Here is a 20,281-nt window from a genome sequence, read left to right as displayed (position 1 = left end):
ACATACTTCAAAGTTGTTTCATCCTGAGGTGAGGAAACAAGTTTACCCACCCACTTCCTTACATTATTCACAAGTGCTCGCAGGGGCATAGATCCCCTCATTTCTGGCCTATAGGCAGTTAGGAAAGGCTCTTGGGGCTAGAGGAAGCCTGCAGGCAGAGTTGTGGATGCTTGCAGTGAGAAGTTTTTGGATATATGAAACATGCAGCTAAGTTTCTGTAGCTCACTAGGTTTGTTCCTATCCCCCACTAAGTGTCTTCTTATTTGGCATCTGACCTAGGCCTGCCCCCAGAGAAGAAAATGTCTTGTCCAGATGATGCTGCCTCCAAAATATCTCTTGAATCAGTATACCTTTTTCCTCATGTCCAGGCTGTGAACATCCTTTGCACTACATCACTATATTCCTAACTGCTGTCAGCCTTTCTGTTCTTGCCCTACCCCCACCCCATCCATTCTTCCTCACAGCAGCCACAACATCCAATAAAACAAAAATCAAATAATATTATTCCCCAGGCCAACTCTTCAGGGGTTTTTCATTGAATATAGGACAAATCCACATACAGTTCCTAAATGGTTTACTATCTGACCCTGGCTCAGATCTCACCATTTCCTTTCACTGTCTACTCTTCAGCTCCACTGGACTTCTGTCATGTCTGAAAGAATGTGCTTAAGGACTGCTGTAGGGCTTTTGTATATTGCTCTTTTTTTCAGTCTAGATCATAGACCTGGAATATTCTTCTATCAAGTCTTCACTTGTCTGTTTTCTTTAAATCTTTCTGAGCTTGGTTTATATTCTTTTCCTCAGATTGGTCTTTTCTGACACCCCTCCCAATCTCCTCCTACACTACCCCCCCCAAAAAAAACCCCTAAAAACAGAATGAAGTTTCCTAGTTATATCTTCTCCCAGGATTCTGTACTTTTCCTTCTGAGCAGATCTGTGGAGCAGACCGCTGCAATGTCCCCAGGTTGGTCCTCTGGCTCCAACTGCCTTTCCATGAGACTAGGATTCTCAAAGAAAGAAGGGCCCTCAGGGACCAGACAGGTTATATAAATGTGTGGGTGGAGACAGTGGCAAACTGGGGAGCACATGGTGGTCACTAACAGTTCTGGCTACTTTTTACTGTAATTTGCTGGATTAAAAAAAATTTTTTTTTCCCCAAAACACCAAGAATCCTGATTTTCATGCAAGATCTTTCAATTTCTAACTGTTGGAATTAAAAAATAATTAAAACCCCTGAGCAGAATAGCCAAAATGATCTTGAAGAAGAACAAAGTTGGAAGTCTCACACTCCTGATTTCATAAGTTATTATGAAGCCACAGTAATCAAAACAGGTGGTACTGGTATAAAGACAGACATAGAGCATAATGGAATAGCATAGAGAAGCCAGAAGTAAACTCTTACATATATGGTCAAATGATTTTCAGTAAAGGTTTCAAGACCGTGCAATGGGGAAAAGACAATTTTTTCAACAGATGGTGTTAGGAAAACTGGTTATCCACATGCAAAAGGATGAAGTTGGAGCCTTACCTTACACCATGTAAAAAGTGATCTCAAAATGGATCAAAGATCCAAATATAAGACCTAAAACTATAAAACGGGGAAATCTTTGAATGATTCTGGATATGATACCAAAAGCACAGGCAGCAAAAGTAAAAATAGATAACTTGGACAACATCAAAATAACAATATTTCTGTGCATCAAAGGACATAATCAATGGAGTGAAAAGGCAGTGTATGAAATGGGGAAAATATCTGCAAATAATATATCTGACAATGGATTAATATCGACTATAAAAAGAACTCCTATCATGCAACAACAACAAAATAGCTTGATTTAAAAATGGGGGCCCGAGAAAGAAGAAAAAAATGGGCAAATTGACTTGAATAGACATTTCTCCAGAGAAGATATATAAATGACCAACAAACCAAAAAGGTGCTCAACGTTATTAATCATTAGAGAAATACAAATCAAAGCCACAATGAGATAGCACCTCCCACCCATTAGGATGACTGCTATTAAAAAAAACAAAACAAAACAAAACAAACCAGAAAATAACAAGTGTTATAAAGGATGTAGAGAGTTTGGAACACTGTGTCCAATGTAAAATGATGCAACTGTTATGGAAAACAGTATTTTGTTCCTCAAATCAAAAATAGAATTATCTTACAACACAGCAATCCCACTTTAGGGTGTATATCCAAAAGAATTGAAGGGAGGATCTTGGGGAAATATTTATACAATCATGTTCATAGCAACATTATTCATAATGGCCATAAGATGGGAACAATCCACACACCCAATGATAGACAAATAGATTGTAAACAAAGTGTGGTGTATACATGTAACAGAGTGTTATTTAGCCTTAAAATGGAAATTTTGACACATTACAAGTAATGAAATTTGAGGACATTATGCTAAGTGAAATAAGTCTGTCACAGAAAGATAAATACCGCATGATTTCACTTATGTGCAGTATCTAGAATGGTCACACTCATGGAAACCAAAAGTAAATTGGTGGTTGGCAAGGACTGGAAGAGGGGAAATAGTTGTTTAACATGTAGTTTTGGTTTTGCAAGATTAAAAAAGTTCTGGAGATACATTTAGTACAATGTGAATATAGTTAACACTACTGAGCTGTATACTTAAAAATGGCTTAGATGGTAAGTTTTATGTTATGTGTATTTTGCCACAATTAAGAATTTTTTTTTGAATTTGAAAAAAAAAAAAAAAAAAAAGCAAAGCCCTAAGCAGGCTCACAAAATTTATCATGATGTGCACTTTGAAGTGTTTGCCTTCTGACAGTGAATCTGTAACTTGATCATGCATCAGGATAACCTGGTGGGCTTGTTAAAACAGATTGCTGGGCCACACCCCTAAAGTTTCTGAATCTGTAAGCCTGGCGTGAAAGCCTGAGAATTTGCATTTCTAACAAGTTCCCTGGTGTTGTGAGGCTACTGCTACTGATCCAAGGATTACACTTTGATGGCCACTACATTAGATAGTGCCACAGACTGCAACTCTCTGTTAATTTCTATGTATCAGTTTGTGATACATCTTTGGTTCTGGGGTCTGTGAAAGTTGTGTTTGCCATGTCCTTGTGCCATGTGACCCTGCTTCTCTGGCCAGTAATATGCTATAGATGAAGGGCTAGACCTAATATACTGGGCATGGAAACTGCCCAGTTTTGCACAATATGTGGTATATAATCCAATTAGAATAATCCAATCCCATTTTGAATGTAAGACACACTAAGGCAGGTCAGGTAGAAGCTGAAGCTAAGAGAAGCTTAATTCTGAGGGAACTGGTCGGGTGACAAGAGCCACCTCATTTTACCTGGAGCAGTGTGAATCACATTCCGCCACCATGGGGGCTGTGTGGCCAAGATGCTTCTTGTGCTCGCCCACTTCCTGGGGTGACCTTAATATAAACCTGCATCTTCTCTGCTAAAAAAGAGGAAGTCTCTTTTCTGTGTTTCCTGGAAGACTCTCCCACCCTGTTTTGATAGTTTTGGTATCTTTATCATACTATTGACTCTGCTTTTCTATGGAAGGAAACAATCTTGATCAAGAAATGTGACTCCTTAAGCCTTGGTTTTTATTGAGGTTGAGAAAGATTATAAACTATGCCTTCACTCATAAGATAGGAATTTTTACATCTGCCAAAATGACTTCGAATAATTGCAATACGTGACTCTTAGGGAACATCCTGGAATTGCTATCAAAATCAGTTAACCCGTCTCATCCCAGCATCCTGCTTCTTGTCTCCTCTCTAATTGGCTGTCAGCTAGTTCATTTAGTGAAGCCAGCGTTAAAACAATCAGGTTTTCCGCACCGCTAGTTCCTCCAGCCCTTTCTCTCCAGAAAAGGGAGAAAGCCGGTTGCAGTTCTGAAAGGGGGCAGAGAAACAATGTCACGGCAGGTACTGTCTACAGCAGGAAAGATGGCCTTAAGGGTAGTGAGCTTCTGCTAACGAAGGGAGTGTCAAGATACTGCATCAGCTGCCTAGAAACGGCCACAGAGGGAATAGTTGTTTAAAGTCTCCCCGGACTCAGAGACTTGAGAGATGGTGACAGGGAAGAGATTCTCGCATGGATAGAGGCTGGCGGTGGTCGTCCGCAGAGGGATTATTGCTAGGAACCGCACTATGGCCTCCGTCCCAGGGGGGCCAATCGGAGCGGACGCTTCCGGGTCTGCGTTTTGGGCAAGACCCTTTCAGCCAATCTTTGTACAGGCACTGGTGACGTGACTCGTTGCTCTTAGGCTTGTCTCGTGACGTCATCCCACAGCGCCGGAAGTGGCGCGTCCCGGAAGAGAAACGTGAGGTTGTCTGTGTCCGCTGTTTCGAGGTAAGGCGGTCGTCGGCCTACCTCCTCTACTGACCCGGTTGAAATTCGTGGGTGTGGGCCCTGGGTCGGGGCCATTACTACCCTTGAATGATGTTCTTTGAATAACGCTTTTATGGCTTCTTTCCCGGCAGGCTTTGCTCCATCCTCGGGCTCTAGGCTTCTCACTTTGCTCAAACTCCCTTGGGCCGTTTTTCGGCGACCCCGTCGTTGGTCGTCGCCCCACCAACCTGTACCCCCGACACCTGTACTGGCTTGGTCACTACACAAGCAGAGAAAAGATTAGAGAGTGGGTACTGTCTAGCCCAAGGAGGCGGCTCGGCTTGTTAGGAAGGACATGGTTGCCTCCAGAAACTCTCCGTGAAAGGAACTTGAGGGGCCTTCACAGCGTCCTCAACAGGTCCAATAGGAGGGCCAATGGTAGTGGTTCAACAAAGCAGGGTTATAATTTCTACATGGAATCAATGTGGTCCAGGTTTAGAGCCTTTAGAGAGTCTAACTTACATTGGGAATCGTTAGAATACTTGAGACAGGACTGTACTTTACGGAGAGACAATACGGATTTGTGCCCTTCCACCTTAGTTGCACAGTCACTGCTGTCGGCCGATCTTTGTATACGTCCTTAGCCCCTGCTTTTATCCTGTCTTCAGTGTTCACCAGTGACAGGAGTGTTGAATGCTTTTGACCAGACAGTGAGCTTTACTCACTTCCTCGTTCAGTCTTCATGCTACCTCTGTGTTGTACAGCAAGTCTTAATGTTTTACAGCTGGAGAAATAAAGGCTTAGGTTAAATAATTGGCGTCAAGTCACACAGTGACTAGATCCTGCAACTCAGGCAGTTGCACATAAGAGGCTGGATGTTCTCCACTATGTTATATTGATTTTTTTTTTAAGTGTTCATTAAGCTCTCGAACACCTCACTCTGTTGTCTGCTATTTTATGGAGAAAATTGAGGTCATCGGATATGCTTTCCCTCAAATTTCTGCCCCTGCTTTCCCTTCTTGAAAAGTCATCTCATTTAACACCCATTTTTACCTTTCTTTTACTCTCAGAGGATAAGCTGTCTCTTCTGATCAAAGTGAATCCCATTATCTTTGCTTCTCACCTTTCGTTTATGTTTTCATCTATGAGACCTTGTTTTTATTTGTCTTTTCTGCCCCTGACTATGTCCTAGTCATATGTGAACATAAGTTTCTGAGATCCCTGGTCACCTGGCTTCTACCCTCCAAAGCTAGAAAGAAGGAAAAGTTCTTAGTGATCCGTCTTCCTTTAGCTCTCATCCAGTAAGTCTATTCCCCTTCTTTTTTAAAGAGTGTTCTAAATTCTGCCTCCATTTTCTTACCTTTCACTCCTTTCTCCAGTCTAGCTTTCAGACCTATCATTCTCCTGAAATTTTAACCTTAAGGTCACAGTGATTATCAAATCAGATAGATATTTTTCTGTCACTACTGGATCCCTTTGTTGCCTTTTTTTTTTTTTTTAATGTGTTTTAGTTTTGAGAGAGACAGAGCATGAGCGGAGGAGGGGCGGGGAGAGAGAGGGAGACACAGAATCCGAAGCAAGCTCCAGGCTTTGAGCTGTCCAGCACAGAACTGGACGCAGGGCTCGAACTCACTGTGAGATTGTGACCTGACTTATTCAATCAACAGATATTTATTATGATGCAGAGATGAGGAAGACAAAGTGCCTCCCCATTAGGAGCTTTCATTCTAGCTATTTCTCCATATGCTTCTCTCACCAGCCATTTCTCCTGTGGGCTAGTCTTTTTACTTCCTTCCCTAAAATTTTAGGTGCTTCCGAGGCTTGTGACTTTGGCCCACTTCTCTTTTCATTCTGTACACACTGTTTGAGTGAGCACATCAACTAGGTTGGTTTTAACTGCCTTCTACATGCTCCCAAATCAAAGTTGTCAGCTTAAACCTCTTTTCTAATTTTCCCTCTCACTTCTTACCACACTGCTCACTTCTCACCGCACTGCTGGACAGCTCTGCCTACCAGTTCCACAGACAGTTCAAATTCACAGGCCTGAAACTGAACTCAGTGTCTTCCCTGAACTTGCTCTTATCACATCCATACCTAAGTCCTGAGGATTTTATTCCCTAAGTATTTCTCAAATCTGTGCTCTTTTCTTCATCCCTATTATTGTACTACTTTAGGTACCATTACCTTTCACCTGAAATATGATGGCCTTCTGACTGATTTCCCCAACTCCAGTCCTTGAAAACAAATCTGTGACAAAGCCCTGCTTCATAATCTTTAAAGATCTGTCTGTTCATTCATCTGATCTTTTTTCTCATTCATTTAGCAAATATTTATTGTTTACTGAATTGCAAAATCCAGTGGAAGTTCTAAAGTTTGAACTCACCAGTCACCCAGGGCTCTGCTTATTCTGGACCTGCCTGTGTCTCTAGCCTCTTTTCTGCTTCATGCTTTAGATTGCAGCAACACTGAACTCCTTTTCATGTGCACTATGCTGTTTCTTAATGCATTACCCTTGCTGTTCCCTTTGACTTGAATCTTCTCCATTTCTCTATCCACTTCCTTCTCCCCTAATTAGAATGACCCTTTCACCAGTTAACTTAGTTTATATATAGGATTCATTTTAGGTCTGCCTCCTATAGGAAATCTTCCTTGACATCTCCTTTCTCCAAGTCTGTGTTGGGTATTCCAGCCTTTTGCTCCCATAATACTCTGCACAGACCAATCATTATACTTACTACAATTGTTGTAAGTGTTTTTGTGTTTCTCTCCCTCACAAGACTCTGAGCCTTTTGAAGACAGGAATGATATACCTGCATCATATGAGTGAGATACATTATTTCTTTATTCACAGTACTAGAATACCACAAGGCACATAGTAGGCATGCAGTAATTTTGATTGATCAAAAGAGTGAAGACAAAAGGTATATGGTGTAGTGATTAAGAAACCATTCTTTAAGAAAAAATTTTTTTAATGTTTATTTGTTTTTGAGAGAGAGAGAGAGAGACATAGTGTGAGCGAGGGAGGGGCAGAGAGAGAGGGAGACACAGAACCCGAAGCAGGCTCCAGGCGCTGAGCTGTCAGCACAGAGCCTGAAGTGAACTATGAGATCATGACCTGAGCTGAAGTCGGACATTTAACTGAGCCACCCAGGCGCCTCTGCCCCCTCCCCCCTTTTTAAGTCTATTTATTTATTTTGAGAGAGAGAGTGCACAAGAGGAGGAGGAGGGGAGAGAGAGAGAGAGAGAGAGAGAGAGAGAGAGAGAGAGAGAGAGAGAGAATCCCAAGCAGGGTCCAGCACAGAGCCCGAATTCAAGTTCAGCACAGAATTCGTGAACTCAAGAACCGTGAGATCATGACCTGAGCTGAAAGCAAGAGTCAGATGCTTAACCGACTGAGCCACCACCCAGGCACCCCAAGAATCCATTCTTTAGAATTGATTCAAATCCTAACTCTGGCACATATTAGCTATGTGGCTTGTACATGTTGCCTATTTTTTCTTAAGTCTTAAATGTTTCTTTCTTAGAATGAGAGTTGTGAAAATTAAATGAGATGATATAAGCAAGACATTTAACAAGTGCCTAGCACTTAGTATGCACTTGATAAAGGCATGCTGAACTCCAGGGGATCCAGAAGTATAAGGCCAGGCCTAGCCCAGGGCAGTGATCTTTAAGAGACCCTTCCTCTGAGTTTTTGTATGGATGGGCAGTGATGCAGTCTGTTTACAAGGAGATTATAATCTCATTTGGAGAGTGGAATTACATCCACATTTAATTTTCAGAGAACTGTGAAGGTAAATTAACCACACCCAATAGTAAGATATAGGGGTAGGGAAGAGAAGATAATTCAGAGAAGACCTCTGGGGAGAGGGGGGGCTTGGAAGTTGAGAAGGATTTGGGATTCTGGAGGGGAGGAAAGAGTATGATCGAATGCCTGGAGATCATATTGAGAATGACTTATTTGGGAGACATGATTCAGTATATCATACCTGAGGGATGTATTTGTGTGTAAGAATGAATGTATGTGAGTCTGGTGGAAAGGAAAGGTGGGGCTAGTTCTATGAAAGGAAGTAGGAGGTGACATAAGTGACCTTTGTGGGGTTAGAGTACGAGGGTCTTAACCTCAGGCTTGAGGAATTTGGGACTGATCAGGGTTGGGCAAGTTGGGTTGGATATCATGATAGCCCTCAGCCACATGTAGCTATTTAAATGTAAGTTAAAAAAAAAATCTAAGAAATTTAGGTTTTCTGTCACACTAGCTACATTTTGGATGCTTGATTGTCACATGGTGGCTACATTATTGGACAACATAGGTGTACAACCCTTCCATCATTGTAAAAAATTCTACTGGACATCACTGTTCTACATTCTCAGATTGCTGGGCTTGCATGGCCTATCAGATCACTTCGTTCCTTAAGATATAACTAGATTTTTTTTTCCTGACTAATCCCGACAACTCTGGAATGAAAAGTAGGGAGTTGGAAAATAGAGAATTAGGATTTACCCACATAGATGTGAGGATGGGATTGCCCAAGGAGAGGAGCAAAGGATGGCTTAAGAGGAGCCAGAGCAGAGGAAAGAGAAGGAAGTCCAGAGAACCTGGATAGGATTATTGTCTGGTCATTTACTTGCAAGTATGTACTGTGTTCTTGTATGTCAAGTATTAAGTGCTGGTGATATATTGGTAAGCAAAAAATGGACTTGACTTCTGCTGTTTTAGAGCTTGCACTTTATGGAGTTTCAGTGTATGGACTATATTGAGATTCAGGAGCACCTATCATTATGCATTCCCCATATTCTAAAATGCTTCATTCCTAGAAAATGGATCTGAAGACTAAAATGGGCTAAAAAGTTGGTCAAGGTTAGTTGCATAAGCATTGTGGAGTCACAGCTTTAGCTTCTCAAGAATTTGTAAATAGAAACATCATAACTTGAGAACTTTGACAAGAATGAGTGTGTGTGGAGGGCAGGAGGGGTAGTTTCTATTATCCTGCAACAGCCAGCCATGCTCTCAGCTGCCCATCAGATTCCTTCCTGTCCCTGCTCTCAAACTGTGCTCTCTTCACATTTCTTTTGTTATTACTGTGAGTTGTCAGTCACCACGTGACTACTTTCTCAAAGCCTGATGAAGACATACTTCATTTCTCAGTCCACTTCCTGCTCATTTATCAGTTTCCAGTAAGTGCAAACAGATGTGCCTCTGAATACATAGCATTTAAAATGGAACGTGCCTATAGCACCATCATCACTTGAGGCTCCGGGTTGAGGATTTTAGGTTTATAACTGACTCTTCATGCCTTGCATCCACCCCTTCACAAAGACCTGCTGAACTTTTGGACCTCACTCTTGTCCACATTATGTTGACTGCCTCCTGGCTAATCTCAGAGTCTCGACTTCTCCACTCCAGCCTGCCCACGCCCAGCTGTCGTTTCACTTTGCCATGCAGCTCATTAACCTGGCAGTTGTCTCTTCTTGATTGTCAGATCTAAACTTTTCAGCATAGTGTTCAATACCTTTGCCATTTTTGATGACTCTGGAGCAGCTCCCCTGGGTCAGCCAACAGGGTCTGCTTTCCACCCCTCACCCATGGCTTATTGCTGAAATATGCCTTGTCGCTTGTGCCTTTAAAAATGGAATATACCCTCTCACTTATTTTCCTTATCAGTCTTCTTGGCCTTTTCATTTGGGTGGTTTCCCAAACCTTTCCTGACTGATCCAATTTCTGTGACTTTGCACCTCCTCAGCAATCATTTGTTCGCCCTGCTTTGCATTATCCTTTGCAGATGGTAATGAAACTTTGACTTTCAAAAATCTTGTTTCTTTTCTCTTCCCTTTGGACACAAAGCTTGTGCAGAGCGCCTGATAAGTGCTGCCTTGCCTGTAGGGCACATTTCTCAAAGAGAGGGTATTAGAGGCTTGAGCAATAAGCTTCTGGAGTCGGGGGAGGTATCCCAAAGATCCTAGTCCTGTCCCTATCCATAGTTCCCTGCTCTACCTCTCTGGGTGATCTCATGCTCTCTTTGCCTCACCTCTGACATGTCGATGCCTCTCAAATACATACAGTCAGTCCATTCCTTCCCTGAGCTTTCTACCCATATATCCTACCTTGACCTGTGGATCTTTCACAGACAATGTAATCTAATTGTGTTTCAGTCTGAAAGCATCCCTTCTTCGTCTGCCATTTAACTTCAAATTATGTCTCCTTGTGTATTGCTCATTTTAGTCAATGGCTATTTCCAAATTCAAAGTCTTGGTTTGTGTCTCCCTCTACTCCTTTGTCATTCCCAAATACACTCAAGTAGTTAAATCTACCTTCACAGTTTCTTCTGGATCTTCTTCCTCTCCATTGTCTTTGTTCAGGCCTTTGTTCAGGCCTCGTCTCTTTCCCAAATTTCTTGGCTCTTTCCCTTCTACTGATACTCTCCATGGCCATACAGGTTGTTTTCAAAAGAAAACTGGCACCTTCTCTATTGTGCAGGTTGTGTATAGCACAAAGGTGCCACATTCACTCTTTAGATGTTGTAGGTTTGTGTATTTATTATGACAATCTTCTGGTAGATGGCAGTAAAATGTATTGTTCTAATATTGGTATGTTATGATGATTAAAGAAAGGAAAAACATTTTTTTAAATGTTTTATTTATTTTTGAGAGGGGGCAGAGAGAGAGGGCAGAGGGGCTCCAAAGCAGGCTCTCTGGGTGTGTGTGCTGATAGTGGAGATCCAGATGTAGGGCTCGAACTTACGAACCCACAAGGGCTCAGGCCAAAGTCAGATGCTTAGCTGACGGAGCCACCCAGGTACCCCAAGGAAAGGAAACCTTCTAATCTGCATAAAGATGCCTCTGGACTGAAGAACATCCTCTGTTCTGATGTCCTTAATTCTCTGCCAGGCAAACTCCTTCTCATGCCTTGAAAACTCAGCATAAATATCCCTTCCTCGTTAAGCCATTTTTGATACTCTCCACAAGAGTGGTTGTTTCTTTCCCTGGGCAAATGCCATATTTGGTTACTCCCTTATAATGCTTATCACATCATATTGTAATAATTGACATATGAGTCTATCTACCCCACTATACTCCAGGCCTCTCAAGGATAGAGACAATGTTTGATTATTCTTTTATCATCACCATGTAGCCTAATGGCCAGCACATAGAGTATATCAGTAAACATAAATATTTGCTTCGCATGATTTAGGCACAGAGGTAAGTACATACATTATCTTATTTAATTCTCACTACAGCCTCATGAGTCCTGTCATTATCACGTTTTACAAGTGAGAAAATTGAGACCTAGGTGAAGTCACTGGCCTCAAGATGAATAGCTGGTAGCTGGCATGTGTGGTGGTGCTGGGGTGTGCTAATTTTTCCAGTGATTCTCTTCTGTTTTGTTTCTCAGAGTAATGATGCGGGTGTGCTGGTTGGTGAGACAGGATAGCCGGCACCAGCGAATCAGACTTCCACATTTGGAGGCAGTGGTGGTTGGGCGTGGCCCAGAGACCAAGATCATTGACAAGAAATGTTCTCGACAGCAAGGTAATTGGTCATAGCAATGTGCAGTACTGTGTTTTGTTCCTTAGGATAATGATAACCAAGGATGCACATTTCCTGGAAGCTATTGATAGAAACCTTTTGTCTGCCATAAACAAAACTCAGGAACTGAGCTCTCTTAGCCAACATCAGGGCCCCATTCACCCCTGATTCCACCCTCTGGAAGCGGTTAATATTCAGTGTTGGGAGCAGGCAGGTTCCATCCTGTTAGTATGGTGGAACTGAATCCCGCACCCTACTTTGCCGGGGGAGAGTCCTCATTGGGCAGTGAGACAGTTGCATTCTGGGATCTCCAGCCTGAAACCATGTCTGAGAAGTGATGGGATACTTCCATCCTTTATATAATGCCTCACACGGAGGGTGTCGTCTTTATAAGACTATGGCATCCAGCTCTTGAGATGTCTTTCCTGGGATTTAATGAAATGAAGGTCCTTAGGAAAAAGCTGTACCGTGAACTTATTTGTTCCATGTAAACTCTTGATCTGCTCACTGCAACCAGGCCTTCCGCCTGCAGTGTGTTCCTGAGAACAGGGTTTCCCAGTGCTTGGAGTCTGCAATAGTGATTTTGGTTTTTCCCGCAAGAGTTAAATCTAAGTGGGGGGTGGGGGGAAAGCCATGCTTGAGCTGGCTGGGTCCAAGACAGAAGGAGACACTGCTTCTCACTCTCTGTCCCCTTCTCACAACAGCAACTGGAGCGATGTATATGTTAGCCTGTCTACTGCCTGTCCTCCCTGAAGAGCAGCTGTGGTGTCTCTGCACCTTGTCTCACAAGTGTTTGATGTTACTTCTTCCCACATATGCTCAGACTGTTCTGTTCCTGCAGTCCTCTTTCTAGAATATTCTCTGCACTCTGCCTACCCAAGGCCAGCTGAACTTCTGTTTTCCAATAATGTATCTTTTGCCTTTCTTTATTGAAGGCCTCTGATAGTTTTATTAAATAATGGAAGCCGGATTTAACAATGAGCCAAGAGCTTATGAAACAACTGGGTCCCTTCCCTGACTGCAGAGTCTGTGATCCTGAGTGGGCCAAGGACTCTGGAATAGGGATTGTGGGGATTCTGTAAACCTGCCTCATAGGAATGTTAGCAGTAGCTAAAGGAGTATGTATACTGTTGGAAATTTTATGGAAGGATTTGGAGCCCAGCCACTTCCATAATAGGCGATTTTGCTCATGGGCCTTTGAGGAAACCCCTGTCAAGTTGCCTCCTGGAATGAGGCTTCATTGTCCTGTAGGAAGAACAGGAGCATGTGCTTGCTTCTTGGTGGCCTTTAGATTGAACTTTTTTCAATCTCTTTCAGTACAGTTGAAAGCAGAGTGTAACAAAGGATATGTCAAGGTAAAGCAGGTATGTGTGTTTCTAATTTGGATTTCCATTTTATACTTGATGATTTTCTTATGCTGTCTGTACCAACCTGTGAAAGCTTCTCTGTCATGTGTGGAAGTGATGGGGTAATAGAAGTGAACATTAAGCATGGTATCTGGCACACAGTAAGTGGTTAGCATAGCAGTGGCTATGGTATTATTGCTAGCATTGTAATTATTTTCTGATTTTTCTATAGGTAGGGGTCAATCCCACCAGCATTGATTCAGTCATAATTGGGAAGGACCAAGAGGTGAAGCTGCAGCCTGGCCAGGTTCTCCACATGGTGAATGAACTTTATCCATATATTGTAGAGTTTGAGGAAGAGGCAGAGAGCCCTGGCCTGGAAACACACAGGAAGAGAAAGAGGTCAGGCAACAATGATTCTATAGAAAGGGGTGCTGCCCAGGAAGCTGACTCCCATACAGGACTGGAACCTGGGAGTGACCCTGGCCAATGCTCTGTGCCCTCAAAGAAGGAGAAAGATGCATCTACCAAAAAGGTGAGGGTGGAGTGCCTGATAGATGACATGGAGATTAAATGAGATATAATGACTGCTTGATTGTTTTGTACACTGTAAAGCTCAAATACTCGTAAGGGGTTATTAACCATGACAAGGGTTATTAACCATGATGAAAGAGTCACTTGTTTGTGTCACCAATCACTTGGGTGAATGTCCCTTTATGTACATTTTTCTTGAAGTCCTGAGGTAAGCCACCCGAAGGTAGGGAGGTAATGGCGGTGTACTGCTAAAGTGGGTCAGTCATATGTGTATCTGCAGAGGGTTAGCATTGGAACGCTGTTCATAGATCATCTGATTCACATCCTGTTGTCAAAGTGGAAATGTAGTTAAGCTGTAGATGGAGTGCGAGAGGGCAAAGAAGATGCAGTTCACACTCTGGCATTTCCAGCTTTCATCTAGACACACAGCTCTCACTACTGTATAGGAAGAAAATGGAAATGGTTTATGGTTATAAAGGGAAAAGATTGAGTAAAGGGGATATAGTTGAGTTCTTTTTTTTTTTTTGAATGTTTATTTTCGAGAGAGAGAGTGAGAGTGAGCAGGCGCGGGCAGGGGAGGGGCAGAGAGAGGACAGGATCCAAAATGGGCTCTGTGCTGATAGCAGAGAGCCCGATGTGGGGCTTGAATTCACGAACCGTGAGATTATGACCTGAGCTGAAGTCGGACACTTGACCGACTGAGCTACCTAGGTGCCCCAGATACAGTTTAAATCTTAAAAATGAATTTTATTACTTGGGATGCCTGAGTGGCTCAGTCAGTTAAGTGTCTGACTTCAGCTCAGGTCATGATCTCACAGTTCGTGGGTTCAAGCCCCACATCGGGCTCTGTGCTGACAGCTCAGAGCCTGGAGCCTGTTTTGGTTCTGTGTCTCCCTCTCTCTCTGCCCCTCCCCCACTCGTGCTCTGTCTCAAAAAGAAATAAACATTAAATAAATAAATTCAGTAACCCTTTGAGAGAGAGTTAAAAAAAAATGAATCATTACTAAGTTTGGTTGCACTTTGCTGACACATACAATATTAACTAATGCCAAATACAGCTACTGACATTTGCAATTTACATTGCCCCTTTTTGTTTCAGGAATCATTGGGCCACTGGAGTCAAGGCTTAAAAATTTCTATGCAGGATCCCAAAATGCAGGTCAGAATAAAATTTTGGCATTGAAATGTATTACATGTCTTTTAAGTGACTACTCCACAGAGTGAGGATAAATGAAAGCAAAGGAGATCAGTCCTTCTGAATGAGGTTTGTTTTATTGGTCTACTTGGTGAGAACAAGTGGCTTTTCCCAGTGTCAGTAAGTTAGCAACTGGAATTCTTTGGAGAGAAGCTAAGTTCTTCAAATGAAGATCTCCTCTTCCTTATTCCTCCTAAACTTCTGGGTGCTATTAAGGGAAGTTGAGTTAACCTTTGTGGGTTTTTTTTCACGGGAGTGTCAGGTAATGTATTGTGACTGCAGTTGCTGGGCTGCCCCGGGATTAATAGTCAGGTGTCATCCTGGGAGGAGTCTGTGAGTTCTTAAGTTACATTCTGTGGTGACATGGGGCCAGATCTGATAGGGCTTCTTGGAACACATGATTGTGTCACACGGTCTGCTGTGTTAGAGTGGAGAAGGGTGCCTTTGAATTTATGCCTGCAGGGATTTTACATCCAATCCTTAGGAACTATTTTGTACTGTGAATTTCGTGCGTATTCTCTGTAGTGTAGTGCTTGAAAACACAGGCTCTGGAGTCAACTAGATCTGGTTTGAAATCCTAGGCTTCCCACTTAGTAATGATGTGACTTTGTGCAAGACACTCATCTGAGTCTCTGCTGTCATCTGACAAAATTGGGATACTGACACCTTTTGCGTAAGATTGTGCTAGGAATGAAGTGAGTTAGTGAATGTGACAGTACCTGACACACAGAACATGTGTGGTAAATATCTGTTTCCTTCTCTTGTGCCCCTATCCTAGGTTTACAAAGATGAGCAGGTAGTGGTGATTAAGGATAAATACCCCAAGGCTCGTCACCACTGGCTGGTCTTACCATGGGCTTCCATTTCCAGTCTGAAGGCTGTGACCAGGGAACATCTTGAGCTCCTTAAACACATGCACACTGTGGGGGAAAAGATGATTACAGATTTTGCTGGGTCCAGCAAACTCCGCTTCCGATTGGGTTACCATGCCATTCCCAGCATGAGGTAAGTGTTGTGGGTAGTGCTAGTGTATTCTGGTTCTAAGTGGACAGATGGATTCAGCTTGGGTGTGCTGATAGTCTCAAGGCCAAGGGGAGTAGGGTGGGATGTTTCCAAGGAAAGTGGGCTGAAACTTCCACCCTTCTCCCTGATTTGCCTGTGACTTTTATTAGATTTTTCAGAAGCATCTATAACTCCTTAGTGATTAAGGACCATTGCTCTGGAGGAGACAAACATCACTGACTTTTGTCATGATAGCTCAGTAGATCTAAGATTTAAAATAAAATGAGAGAAAAATGCAGAACCTGTTCAAAGAACTCAACCAAGGCAGATCTCCATAGTTGTTGTTGTCGTCCTTTTTTTTTTTTAAATATTTATTTTTGAGAGAGAGACTGAGTGTGAGCAGGGAGGGGCAGAGAGAGAGGGAGATACAGAATCTGAAGTAGGCTCCAGGCTCTGAGCTGTAAGCACAGAGCCCAACATGGAGCTCAAACTCATGAACTCAAAGATCGTGATCTGAGTTGAAGTCGGACTTAACCAACCTGAGCCACCCAGGCACCCCTCCAGTTCTTCTGAGCTAAGCAACAAGATAAGCAGATTAATTGGATTTCGCAGTTTTTATCTTGTATTTGTTCATTTGTTTTTTCGTGATAAAATACACGTAACAAAGTTTACCACTTTAACCATTTTTTTAAAAAACTTTATTTAAATCCAAGTTAGCACAGTGTAATAATGACTTCAGGAGTAGGATTTTAACCATTTTTAAGTGTACAGTTTATTGGCATTAAGTATATTTACATTGTTGTGTAGTCATCACCATCATTTTTCTAGGACCTTTTTCATCTTCCCAAACTACCTCCCATTCCCCTCTACAGTCCCTGGTAGTTACCATTCTGCTTTCTGTTTCTAATAATTTGACTGCTCTAGGTGACTCATGGAAGTGGAATCCTACAGAAACTCTTTTTGTGATTAGCTTATTTCACTTAGAATAATGTCTTCAAAGTTCATGTATGTGGTAGCGTGTGTTAGAATTTGTTTTGGTTATTTTTTTTTTAACTACCTAACAACATTCTTCACGTTTTATTTAGATAATTATGACTTACATTATGGGTGACTTTAACCAAATGAAATTTTTGTGCCATATTTTTTCCCCATCAGTACTCTTCCTTTTTTTTATTTCTTTTTTAAAGTTTATTCATTTATTTTGAGAGAGGGTGAGAGAGCACATGAGTGAAGGAGGGGTAGAGAGAGACAGAGAGAGAGAATCCTAAGCAGCCCAAGCAGGCTCTGCACTGCCAGGACATGAACCACGATATCATGGCCTGAGTCAAAACCAAGAGTTAGACACTCAACCAACTGAGCCACCCAGGCGTCCCAGTACTCTTTCTTTAAAGTTGAGGCTTAGCTTACATACAACAAACTGCATCAGATTTATAGTTTGGTCAGTTTTGACAAACATATACGTCCTGTAACTATCACTCTGATTAAGATACAGAACATTTCTGTCATATCCCAGAAAGTTCCCTTGTGCTCCTTTCTAGTTAGTCCTTTCCTCAACCCTCGTGTTGTTCTGATTTCTTTCCACATAGGTTAGTTTTGCTTGTTCTAGAACTTCATATAAATGGAATCATATGATGTGTCTGACCTTTTTTAGTCAGCATTGTGATTTTGAGATTCATGTATATTGTCTTGTATATCATGGACATACTTCATGTTTTGCTCTTGGGTAAATACCTACAAGTGAAGTTGCTAGGTCTAAGGGTAGATGTATGTTGTACTCATTTAAAAAAATGCAGTTGACCCTTGAGGCGCCTGGGTGGCTCAGTCGGTTAAGTGTCCGACTTTGGCTCAGGTCATGATCTTGCGGTCGGTGAGTTTGAGCCCCGTGACAGGCTCTGTGCTGAGCCTGGAGCCTGCTTCAGGTTCTGTGTCTCCCTCTCCCTCTCTGCTCCTCCCCCGCTTATACTCTGTCTCTCTTTCTCTCTCTCTCTTTCAAAAATAAATAAACATTAAAAAAATGTTTTTAAAAATGCGGTTGACCCTTGAACAACACAGATTCGAATTGTGCAGGTCTACCTATATGCAGATTTTTTTTTTTTTAGTATAGTAAAATACTATAAAAGTATTTCTTTTTGTTGTGAGTTTCTTAATAATTTCTTTTCTCTGGCTTGCTTTAGTGTAGACTTCAGTATATAATACAACATACAAAATAATGTGTTAATGGACTGTTTATGTTATTGGTGAGGCTTCTGGTCAACAGTAGGATATTAGTAGTTAAGTTTTTGGGAAGCCAAATGTTACACTTTTGGATTTTTGATAGTGTGGGGGGTCAGTTCAAGGATCAACTGTATATGTTTAATAAGGTTTATTGTTAGAATCTTACTAAAAAATTTAGGACAAAAGTCACCCATAATCATAATTCTGTTTCTCCAGTGCTGTGCAGCCTGTGGCTAACAGAGCCCTTGACTGTAGAGCACTTTTCACATAGTAATCATGGTGTCCATACCTTTGTCATATAACAAATGCTGTTGCGCTAAGAATGCTAAAAAAAGCTATGGCAGGTGTGGGTGGGAAGCAAAATGAGCAGTAAGTAAAGTTGCTGCTTACATATCCTTTTAAGATCACTATAATTTTGAATAAACACTGTGGAAAGGAAAAGGTAACAAATTTTTTTACTGTAAAAAATTTAGAAAATATAAAAAATAAAGTATGAAGCAGAACAAAGATCTTCCATAACATCACCACTAATTAAGCCCTAGACCTTACTTGAATTTCCCTTTTTTTTTTTTATGTTTTTCTGCTCCAGGATGCAGTCCAGGATCCTGTGTTGCATTTATTTATTTATTGTCTTTCCTTAGTTTCGCCTAACCTGTGACACTTCCTCCTCCTTTCCTGGTTTTCATGACCCTGACACTTTTGATGAATACTGGTTGGTTTTATAGCATGTCTCTCATTTTGGGCTTGTCTGATACTTTTTCATGTTTAGGTTGAGGTTATACTTTTTTTCTTTTTTTTTTTTCTCCTCCTTTCAAAATACCAGAGATGATGTTGGGTCCCTCTAAGTGTATCATATCAAGGAGTGCATAATGCTGAGATGGCTTTTTACTCATGATATTAACCTTGATCACTTTGTTATGGTGATGTCTGACAGGGTTCTCTCTTGAGTTACTGTTTTCCCTTTGTAATTGATGAATATCCTGAATAGTTTGGAAGTGTGCTGCTATCCTGTTTGTCCTCAAACTTTTGCCCAGTGATTTTAGCATTTATTGGTAGGTCCTGCCTGCAACAGTTATTACTGTGGTGTTTATCTTGCTGATTCAGCTTATCATGTCGGGGTCACCAGTTGTGGGTTTGGCTTTTGGCTTTGTCCAGCAAAGCTGAGGACAGCAGAAAGAATTACTTAAGACTCCAAAAGTCAAGAGACGTGAAAGGGAGGCCAAGGGAAGGTACCCCAAGCTGCTCTCAAGCTCCCGTATTTATTAGACATACATTATAGGGGAATCACTGTGCAATACGAAAATTGGCACGTAGGTGCCAGTAAGGATGTCTAGAAAAGCGTGCAAAAAAACAAGGTATTCCCCAGACTGCAAAAGAGCAGATGCCGGAAAGCAGGGTGGTGAACAAGATAAGATATTCCATAGATAACATGGTCTAAGGAATTCATAAGCACACGCAACCCTAAATACACGTTAACTAGATACTGGTCAGCTGTTTTCAGCAGAGCCAGAAAGCAGTGTAATACATTCCCTATAATCTCCTTAAGCAGGACAGAGCTATTTGATTTCCCACATTACCTAATGGTGCTTTTATGTTTCCGTCATTCTCTTTAATTTATTTATTAGAATTCTTCTGTATGGAAGAGCTGTCCTTTCTCCCCCATTATGTCTATTCAGTTATTTATCAGTAAGGACTCGTGGGTGTTTATTTTATTCTATAGGTTTTAATTTGTCATTCATTTTATTTCTCAAATTGTTCTGGCTTTGGTCCTTGGAAGCTCCTTTACATTGGGTCCTGTATCATTTTGATATGGCCCTAACATTTTTTGAGCACTTCTTTATTTTCTGGAGCAAGATGTTCCAGGTTCATCTTATATTTTTTTTCTGTTCTAGCCCTGGAAGGAACCTTTTATTTTATTTAGTTCTTTTATTGGATAATGATATTTATAAACCAAGACGTGCATACTAAGTTTCTATATTGAGAGAAGTGGTTGATTCCAGAGTGTCTTTGCTCCTAGGTCCTCTAAGCAGATAGAGCCTGGAAATACATGCATGAATCCTAACCCACACAGACATTCTCTCTCTTTCTTTCTTTCTTTCTTTCTTTCTTTCTTTCTTTCTTTCTTTCTTTCTTTCTTTCT

The 20,281-nt window shown here is 41.6% G+C and overlaps 1 protein-coding gene across 4 annotated transcripts in view; it reads left to right on the top strand.

Annotated features, from left to right (window-relative positions):
* Positions 1-4,259: 4,259 nt before the first annotated feature.
* APTX (aprataxin) overlaps positions 4,260-20,281 on the top strand; it is a 40,035-nt gene continuing 24,013 nt past the window's right edge. For 2 of the 4 annotated variants that reach the window (XR_005792506.1, XM_040481451.1), the window contains exons 1-6: positions 4,260-4,347; positions 11,717-11,853; positions 13,168-13,214; positions 13,429-13,731; positions 14,830-14,889; positions 15,704-15,930. Coding sequence is in view for 3 of the 4 variants with exons in the window: in XM_040481451.1 (XP_040337385.1) it covers positions 11,721-11,853; positions 13,168-13,214; positions 13,429-13,731; positions 14,830-14,889; positions 15,704-15,930 (770 nt within the window). In the remaining variant the exon portion in view is untranslated. Of the gene's footprint in view, positions 4,348-11,716; positions 11,854-13,167; positions 13,215-13,428; positions 13,732-14,829; positions 14,890-15,703; positions 15,931-20,281 lie in introns of those variants that run through there. The other 2 variants (XM_040481452.1, XM_040481453.1) reach the window with 2 other exon arrangements.

This window comes from Herpailurus yagouaroundi, unplaced genomic scaffold (genome assembly GCF_014898765.1).
Source record: "Herpailurus yagouaroundi ecotype Mexico unplaced genomic scaffold, PumYag 160, whole genome shotgun sequence".
NCBI classification, from domain to species: Eukaryota; Metazoa; Chordata; class Mammalia; order Carnivora; family Felidae; genus Herpailurus; species Herpailurus yagouaroundi.
Note: the sequence above shows the minus strand (reverse complement) of the source record. Positions and strands in the feature narration are given on the sequence as shown.